The following is a 10,098-nucleotide window of genomic DNA, read 5'->3' on the forward strand; positions in this document are numbered from 1 at the left end:
TTTCCTACTTCATAAAATGCTTTAATCAAATTTATGGAACGCAAAAGAGGATGGTCATTCTTTATAGGAGAATGAAATGAGATATTTTGCACACTGAACAACAAAGTAAAGATTTTGACTAGATTCAAAGCAACCTGAAATGAATTTGGCAAAAATCAATAACTTTCAAAGTCAAACAAACTAAATGGCAGCTTTGAAATATATACTTTTGGATAAGATTGGTTTTACAACTTGTTTTCAAAATCAGATGACACTTTTGAGTACTTATAGCACATTTATAAATCTCTGTGTCTGTCACCCATTGCTCAAATTAGTTAAGACTAGTAGGTGAACTGAACAAACAAACACTCCCTTTAAAAAAAGCAGTTTTCTTCATTTCATTTTATTTTTCTTCTGACGAGGCCATATTTTTCCCAGGAAATGTGGTAATGTGGACCATAAACCTGCACCAGGACTCCACATCACCATACCACGTCATCTACCACACACCAACTGACACATACATCTGCACTACCCCTCTACTCCATTCAAAGTATTCTATAGATGAATTCAGGGAAGAACAAGGACCGAGTCAATTGCTTGTGTAGCAAGTGTGTACGAATGTGAGTGTGACTTTGCTGAGAGCAACAATACAAGACTTGAGCCATATTTTATGGTTTCTTCCACAAGAATTGAGAGTTTTCCATCTGGGTTGGTTCATTCCGGGGGGCCAAGAAAGTGAAAGAAAATTCAAATACACTCTTGGGGGGATTGAAGTGCGATTTTGTGATTGCATTTCATATACAACAATATATAGTCAAGTCAACATGGCCATGTTGAACAATTCTAATACCACCACACCATCACAGATCATACAAATCCAAGCACAACTTCCACAGCAAAGGCTTCCATTCACAGTCCTCAACAAGGTTTTCTGTCTCTCTTTGTTCCTTTAATTTTTAGTTCTTTATGTTATCTTTTACTTCCTTTTGCCTCTTTCTTCTCAATCAAGCTTATCTGCTGCCGACACAACCATTAACTCTGAGTTTGTACTGTTGCTTGTTTATCAACAGAAATCTCTTATGTAAATTACAGTTTACAGGCACTGCCTTTGTTACATATCAATTGGTTGAAAAAACTCAAGTCAACTTGGTCGTTTCTGGTGCAGGCCCAAGTTCCAAACTTTTCCAATAGAACAATAGTGGCGGGTCAAGCAGCAAGAACGGTTTTCCAGATTCTCTTCTACTTGTATTTATTCTTGGTTGCAGTCTTGGTGATTTTCCTGATCATATATGGTTTTGTCTCGGACGCTCACACGCACCATTTCCACCCTCAGAAATGGTACGCCCCACTTCTAGTTTCAACAGCATCTGCTGGAATTGTTGGTTTCACATGGCAATACATCACTGCACGCCACTCCACAAGGGTAGTCAGGTTAGCATTTTGGCTGAGTCCCTTGCTAACATTCGCAATGGGAATTATGTTTATATGCATTGGTACTGCAGTGAGTCTGGCAGTTGGTGTAATTGCTTTGGTTTCTGCATTAATCCAATCCCTCTATAGTTGTTGGGCCAGTCCCAGATTTGAATATGCCACCAAAATCTTGTCAGTTTCAATAGCATTTCCTCCTAACAAAACCCAGGGGCTAACTCTTTATTCAATCCTCATTGGCATCCTTTACTGCTGTTTCCTGGTGGCTGGGATTGGAGGAGCAAGAGCCATTGAAAACAGAACCAAACTATCAGCCTTTTTCATCTTCTTGATCTTGCTGAGCCTAGGATGGACTATGCAGTTTCTGAAGAATGCAATGTATGTTACTATTTCAAGGGTCAAGTATATGCATTTTTCTGGAGGAGTTGACATGGACACTAGAGTTGCATTTTGTGACACAATCAAGCACTTAACTGGAAGTGTTTCCATAGGCTCCATCTTGGTTCCCATCATCGTGCTCTTCCGGGGTTTTGCACGAACCACAAGTCTGGTTGGAGGAGATACAGATGAGTTCATGTTTTCCTGTGTCAGTTGCTATATGGGGATTGCATCTCTTCTTGTGCTCCGTGGGAACCGATGGGGTTTTGTGCACGTTGGAGTTTATAACAAAGGGTTTGTGCAGGCATCTTCTGATACTTGGGACATGTTCATTAGAGTTGGATTGAAGGAACTCATAGACTTGGATCTCACTGGGGTATTCTGTTTCCTTAGTGGGGTTGGCACAGGTGCAATATGTAGTCTAGTGAGTGGAATTTGGAGTCTTGTAATGCACAAGAGCTATGCCACAGAAGTGTCCATTTATGCTTTCCTCATTGGCTATTTCATGGTAAGAACTAAATAATCGGTTGCATTTGACAATGATGCCTTCTTTCTCACATCTATATCATATACTAATTATCTTCTGCCTTATGCAGTGTCGATTGGCCATATCATGGGCACAAGCTTGTGTTGCAGCTTACTATGTTGCCTACGCAGAAAATCCACAGAGCACTCATTTTGACTCCACTATTCCAGTACGCTTGGAGCAGCTTAACAGATCTCAAGCTCTGCAAATATTCAGAGCTAATAATTTCAGCCGAGGCTAAATACTGAAGGAAGGAACAGTAAACCAAGTTAGCTCATTAAACCCAAAGAATTGGAAGAAAATTTTTGTATTGTATAGAATCATTTCATTTTAATGTAGTCTTGAATTATGATAAATCTTGATAACACCGGTTCTTTATACATATGCAAAGATCAAGAGCTCCATTCAGTTAGTACTGATATGATAATCATCATAACTGATAGAGTACAACTGAAACAACAAAACCATGTATCACATAAAACATAAGAAAAATGTATTTTAAATCCTTGTATTTTTTTTGTGAAACTTAATTTTGGTACGTATATTTTTAAATTGATGAATTATTTATTTAACTTTTTAAAAATATTTGAACTTATTTTGATTCATAGACTTAGTTCACATATCCAAAGCTTATAACAAAGGATTAGTCTATGTTGGCACTGGAAAGAATCGAACTCAAACTCTAGATCGACCCTGTAACTTGTTGACCAAATTTGGTTGAAAATATGTGAATAACACGTTTTTGCTATTACAAAATCAGAAGAAAAAAAACTATATTTATATTTTTTAACATTGGAGGACTAATTCATCAATTTGAATATATAAGAATCAAAACCAAGTTTGACAAAAAAATAAAAATAAAAACCAAAAACAAGTTTTTCCCTAAAAACAATCCATGCACCACAGGAATAATGTCTTTAATAAAGTAGCTCCACATAATTCTACAAATCAAAGGAATATGAAAAATTTCCCTTAAAGAAATAAAATCAACTGTATAACCTTCATGTAAAAGTATTATTACAGGTAATCATAACTGTGAGCAAAGAAAGTACTTCGAGGAATCACATAATTAAGAATAAATATGAGAGCTCATGCTTTAGAAATAGCAGAGATTTTGGTAAATATCTTAATTTTCAGTCATGACGACTCCTTGATTTACAAAATAAAATTAAAATGGCTACAGGCAATATCAACCAAAGACTACATATCGGTGGTACAACAAAATTTAAAAAAGTCAAGACTTGATCATTTGGATCCCAGATGACCTCGTCCGCCACATTCTGCACACATTATATTGCCTGTTCCCCCACAGCCTGCATGGCCATAGTTGTAAAATAAAAAAATATACAACAATAAGATCCTAATCATCAGCACAGTAAAACTGCACAAGAAAATACATTATTTTATGTAAAATAATAAGAACATGATTCTGCAATCTGCAGTGTAGGATCACAGCTGCACGTGGTGCAGAAAGCCAACTGCAGCAGATAATGTTTGCACCAATAAAGATGCTAGGCATCATACATTTAGATTATGATTATTGAGATTTGTGCAAATGCACCCCGTTTAATCTAGCAATTAGTAGTGTTACATCAAACTTAAGCCATATATCAAACAATCTTGTTTTAGTTTAAATTATTCTAATTCTATACATGCCAAAAAGATTTTAAAAAATTACAAACTTGTTTCATTCAAAGTCCTCGTAGAAGACCAACCAGTTGTTCATCTAGGTAAACTATAAAAAAGGGTAAGCTAAAGTTGTCCCTTCACAAAATCGAGGAAGTTCCATTATAGAACATCTTCTACACATAAGTGACAAACACAAAAATGCCATTGGTAACAATACCAAATAACAAAAATACAGCAAATACAGTTTGAACATTGTAAGGTGTAGGAGGTCCTGCAGCGAGCAATAACAAAGAAGGTTGTTAGAACAGGAAAGAGAATATACCTAAGCAACGAACTTTAACAATTATGCCCTGGCTTTCCAATATGGAGTCAACGTATAAACCAGAACCAGCACAAGTGACACAAAGCACAGCACCTTTGGCCTGGCAATCAGTGCATCGGGGATTGTTACCAATAGCTTTCTCTTCCAAAGATAGCCCAACAGGCTTCTCAATTATTTCTTCAGGAATAGCTTTATCATAACAAAACAGAGATTCAAGATTACTTCTGCGTTTGTTATCATCTGCCTTCAAACTTGACACAGACTGAAACAAAAGGAAGGAAATAGTTAGCCAGAGACATCCATTCAACAAAGAGTCAAAGACCAAACTTCTGCATAAATAATATACGAAAAGCTCCCCAATATCGTTGAATATCCATCCAAGGAAAACAGCGGCTTGTATTATTATTCCCCATAGGAAAAATTATCCAGCTCTTTTAACATATTAATCCTTCCTGAGCTTTAATATAGACGCGTGAGAGAATTTTATCTATAATTATAAATCACCTTAAGACATTTAGGCTTTGCTTAGTAGGCAACAAAATATCAAAAGGTGTAGAAGATAAGTCCAGTTTTTCAGTAGAGAAGGATGCACCGATCCTAGTAAACAAAAGGAACAAAGTATTTTACAAAAATACTACAGTTGTTCACAAGGTAAAACTGAATATTAGGGGCCATTCATAAAGAATTGAACAATCACCTATAATCAGCAATATGCAACACACTCAATTCCAGGCGTTCAATCCAATAAATCCCCAAGTCACTCAACTTATTACATGTAAAGCTTATTTCCAAGAGGTATCTCAATTATTTAAGGCTTCCTAAATATGCAAACTTGATAAATCATTCCCTTTAACTTTCTTACCATCTATGACAAATACAATGTTGTCAAGAGTGACATCCTACCCAAGATTGGAAGAGTGAATCACACAAATATGCGATATTGTAAGATCCCACTTCATATAATGCATAAGAAGGCAAATACTCAAGTACAATTTATAGTATAATTGACAATTTTTTATAACAGCTAACAACATTGGATGATATCACCACAATCAGAGACACAAAACAGAGCCCAAAAACCATTTGAGCATTGAATAAAACACACAACTCAAATTAGAAACAAGCAAGTAGCAAACACAAAACCTGAAGAGAAGTACATCAAATCAAAGCAGAAAAGGAAGCACGGAAGGTCAAAACACCAGCTATCCTCCCTTTCTTAACCATTACAATTTACAGCGGATAGCAGCTACAGGTCAAAGCTCAAGTAGTGTGAAAAGGTAGTAGGGAAGGGTTGAATCAAATACAGAAGAATTTGTAGGGCAAGAGGTCTCTTAAGATTTCAGGTCGGCTGGGACTAGGGAATCATTTTTCAGAATTGGTTGACTAGATCACCATAATGGGATTTTCCACCACAACAATTCCATGGTCAATTTCAGCAATCCCAAACGACCACACCAAATGTGTTTTCGGGTGTGATCAGGATGTAGGTTCAAGCAAAAATCTGGGCTCTTGGAAGTGTTCAGTTCTATGATCTATTATTAACTCCTACTAACTTGGACAAATGAACAGTTTCATCAGAATCTTCTTATTTTCTAATCTTACCAATATTTAGAAAAAAATCTTGCACGCATTTATTTGTAATTGTTGAGTTGAGTCCTCACAATCCTCACAATGTTACTACAGAGAATCTTAGACATTGTCTGAACTCTGAAAGAATAAAAATCAACTTCTGATCATATTTCAACCACTTATATATCTATCTTTCGAATGTGCAAAATGTGCACTAAAGACCGATTTGGATAAACTTTCTGATAAACACAATAAGATTCAATGAGCCAAAATGTATCAAATTTCTCTTACATCAACTTATAAACCTTATTTTTTTTCAAAAGCTTCCTTAACTTTTCTATAAGTTAAGGTGAATAAGTTGATTACAACTTCAGATTTTGATTCATTTTATTTTTTCTCCTGTATGTGTTCATAGGGATTTTATCTAAATTGACTCCATAATATGCAATGCCAGCAGATATTAGACCATGCTCAGCATAAGGAAACTACCTAATCAAGTGTTGTCTATGATGTTGAGGACCGCTTATATCTGAACTTCAAATACAGAAAACTCCAAGAAAGTGTTATGATCTCAGGTTACTGAAGCAACACTTGTTTTTGTTCCTTTTTTTTTTGTCAAAATCAAAGCAAGATTACAAATCACATCACATTAAAAAGCAACATTACAAATCACATCATACGCGAGAAAGTGGTTGAAATTATCAACTACAATCGTTCTCAAAGTAGAAACAGATCAAGGTCATGACACGACATGACATAACTAACTAGTAATATACTAAAACCAAAGGCAAATACTAAACTTTCAAAAGCGAAAAATAAATAAAAAAGTACAAAGGAATAAGCAATTTAAAAAAAATGCAGAAAACCAAATATGAAGAAGTTCTTTGCGTAGTAACACACTAAGACAAAAATAAATTTTATACCTCAGGGAAATGTAGCAAGGGATAACCATTAACCAATGCTATATAATAATACTAGGGCCAATTTGAGCAATTATACCCAGTCATATTTAGGATCTTCAAAACGAACTAATGAAAAAAAAAAAACTAACATCTGTTCTATCCTAAACACATCCTTAATCAAAAAACCATTTATGTCTTTCATGCATCAATTTTTTTTTAATAACCATTTTATCGTTACAAAGTATCACTGAATTTACGGATACAAAAAGAAATTTAATATCATTATCAAGTTTTCTAAACAACCTTCAAACAAAATTCATGTAAAACATAACTAACCGAAAGAAGTTAATCACCAAACTCGATCAACAGAAAGCTTACTTAAGAATGAAAAAAAAAGGTAAAAAGATGACGGACCCGAAGCGAAGAGCAGCTAGAGACAGAGCCATTTGAGGAAACGGCATGGATTTTGGTGACACATCCTTTGAATTTGGACCTGAAATTGACGGTGGCATCCTTCTTGGAACTTGCAACCTTCGCCGCTGAAGCATTGGGGCAGAGAACAAATTTTGAAGTGGCTACTTGCATAGAAGCTGAATCCATCGGTGCCCAATGAACGTGCAAAGCTCAATTTGTTCAGGCGACACACTTCATCGTACATATCGCTTGTTTCATCAACTGCGTCTCGTAGTTGACGACGCGGGTCCATGGGTCGTGGAATACCCGAATTCTATGCCCGAGCTTGAATTCGGGTTCAGCTTACGGAGTTAGCGAAGCCCTTTTGTCTTCCAGATAACGGGCTTCGACCCAGTCGCTAAGAAAATTGAAATGGGCTATTTCTTCCTACATCTCCATAACTTCTTGTAGCATTTCATCCTTTTAAAAATATCAAAAATAATCTTTATTTTATTGATCATTTTTTAATTTTAGAGGGATGATCTAGAAAGACTTTGGATTATAGAATCCAGATTGAAAATACCTTTTAAATTCTATAATTCAAAATAAATTTATTAAAAAAGATATTATAAAATATATAAAGTATTTTCAAATTACATAATTTATAAAATATTTTTGAATATGAAAATACTTTCCAGATTATATAATGCAGAAAGTACTTTTAATCTAAAAATAATTTTTAAATTATACACAAGAAGGTCTAAATAGAAAAAAATTTCCAAATTATAAAATCTAATATATACTTTTTAGAAATAAAATAGTTTTTGCCTGACCTATGTAGATTCCAAAAATAGTTATGGAGATGCAGGATGCTCGTATTCTCAGTTTCATTTTCTAATTTTCTTTGTATTAAATATTTTTTTAATGTATGTGAAATTCACCAATTTTGATTTTGATATATGTAAGATTCTTTATTTTTGTGTTCTTCTAATTAACAATGAAAATCACTATCTTTTTATTATAATATTATGTGACTCTCATTACCGACTCATGTATTAAACAAAAGATCAGTTTATTGTTAAAATAATACCTAGCTCTGTATGACATAATTTGATACCTTTAAACAGATTTTAAAGTATTAAACAATGTTATTTATTTATTAGGTACCTTAAAATAAATGTTTTAAAAATAAATATGTTCTGACTTCAAGTCGAGAGATAGTATCGTTAAGGTCAATCATCGCATTTGAGATATTGTTCGCTTTGAAGGTTGGTGTTCCGTCACAGTTTTGTCCTGAAAAGGTCTCGCAGTGAGTGTCAATGTTCCGACCTCAAGTTCAAGAAATAGAATCGTTAGGGTCAATCATCGCATTCGAGGTATTGTCCACTTTGGAGGTCGGTGCTCTGTCACGGTTTTGTCCTTAAAAAACGCATCGGTGGGTTGGAGGAGGAATGAGTTTTATAAACTACCCTTAACCTTTACTCCTGAGCGATGTAGGACTATATTGGTGTACCGGAACAAGCGCCCCAGTCGAGGTCTAAGGGGAGGATTCCCCCTAGTTGCGGGGCTAAGGAACCTTTTTGACCCCATGGGCGCCAAAATGTTCTTACAAGGTCGAACTCCTCCTAGAGTGACTCCTTCTGTCTTCGTCTTCCAGTCTTCACGGCCTCCAGGCACAGTGGTCTCTGATTGGTTCTTCATTTCACCGAGATGAGTGTGGGGGAATCTGCAAAGGCACTCTAACGATCAAGTTAGTCCGAGCACAATATGCAAGTGAGTTGAGAGTGGAAAATTACCTTTGACGTCGAGTCTCCTCTAGTATTTATACCTTTTGGATGGAGCTCAATTGTCATGGGTCTGCTTGTGGGTCCAAAAGAAGGCTCATTCATACCTTAATCATGATTTACCATTGACCCGACTTAATTACAGTTAATTGTGAATTTACGAGTTGTGTTTAGATTAAGGGGGTCATTCGACCTTCTGAGCCATTCGGCCATGTCGACCTTCTCGGCAATCCAGTAGTGACTAAATGATTGAGAAGGTAGCTTTGGCCCTCATCCACGCCTCCAGGAGGCTTCGATCTTATTTTCAAAGTCACGAAATTATCATGCAAACCGATTGCCCCACCAGTAAGGTGTTGAAAAAAATCTGAGCTAGCAAGAAGAATGATTGGCTGATCGGTAGAGTTGTCAGAGTTTGGTATTAAGTATGAGTCAAGTCGCAGTGCTTGGCCGACTTCACCTCAGAGCTACAAGACAACCTGGAGCTGGAAGCAACATGGATTTTGTACGATTGATGGGTGATGCAATCCTAGCTTATTTTGGCTTCTTCTTTGTTGTAGTTTTGTATGTTGCGGAAGAATGTGTTGATCAAGAGTGATCAAGTGCTCTGAAGAATTCAATTTGTGCTTTGAAGAATCCAAATTCTATGTGTTTGATGCAAGGTTGTGTTGCTGCTGTGTTTTGGGAGGGATCTGGATAGTTTTATTTGTAATCCACTCCTTTGTTGAATCTAAAGCTAATGTGTTTTAAATCCTTTTGAAATAAAGTGTTTTTCCAACTAAGTGGAAAACAACCTGTTGTTTTGTCGAATCAACCGGTTGTTTTACTCTTAGGAGTTTTTGAAAAGGTTGAAAACTGTTTAAGTTTGGTTGACTTAACTGCCAAACCAAACAATCGGTTGTTTCGTGGTTTCAACCGATTGTTTCTTTGAAAATCCTAACAAAATTCTGTTTTGGTAGTAGAATGTGCTTTAACTGATTTCCAACTAAATACGCTCTTTCACTAAATGCTTTGACCAATCTTTGGGAAATATAAATAGTTTGTTTATGTTTTCAAACAAGAAAGAGAAACAGATTTGAGTTTTTCAATTGTGAAAGAGTTGATTCAAGATTTGAACATTCACATCAAAGCTTTGAGTTTTCTAAGAGAGTGGAATAGGATTGCATTTGTATTGATTTCAGATTGTTT

At 35.6% G+C, this 10,098-nt stretch overlaps 2 protein-coding genes across 2 annotated transcripts; one reads left to right on the forward strand and one right to left on the reverse strand.

Moving 5' to 3' along the window:
* Positions 1-296: 296 nt before the first annotated feature.
* On the forward strand, positions 297-2,726 carry LOC137813818 (protein pns1-like). The gene is made up of 3 exons (XM_068616256.1): positions 297-908; positions 1,148-2,296; positions 2,385-2,726. The coding sequence occupies exons 1-3, from the start codon at positions 807-809 to the stop codon at positions 2,553-2,555; spliced, it is 1,422 nt and encodes a 473-aa protein (XP_068472357.1). The 5' UTR covers positions 297-806; the 3' UTR covers positions 2,556-2,726.
* Positions 2,727-3,286: 560 nt separating this feature from the next.
* Positions 3,287-7,542, reverse strand: LOC137813819 (uncharacterized). Its single transcript, XM_068616257.1, has 3 exons — positions 7,151-7,542; positions 4,266-4,527; positions 3,287-3,627 (listed from the first exon to the last, which is right to left on the reverse strand). The coding sequence occupies exons 1-3, from the start codon at positions 7,334-7,336 to the stop codon at positions 3,560-3,562; spliced, it is 516 nt and encodes a 171-aa protein (XP_068472358.1). The 5' UTR covers positions 7,337-7,542; the 3' UTR covers positions 3,287-3,559.
* Positions 7,543-10,098: the final 2,556 nt, after the last annotated feature.

Source organism: Phaseolus vulgaris, chromosome 1 (genome assembly GCF_000499845.2).
Source record: "Phaseolus vulgaris cultivar G19833 chromosome 1, P. vulgaris v2.0, whole genome shotgun sequence".
Classification (NCBI taxonomy): domain Eukaryota; kingdom Viridiplantae; phylum Streptophyta; class Magnoliopsida; order Fabales; family Fabaceae; genus Phaseolus; species Phaseolus vulgaris.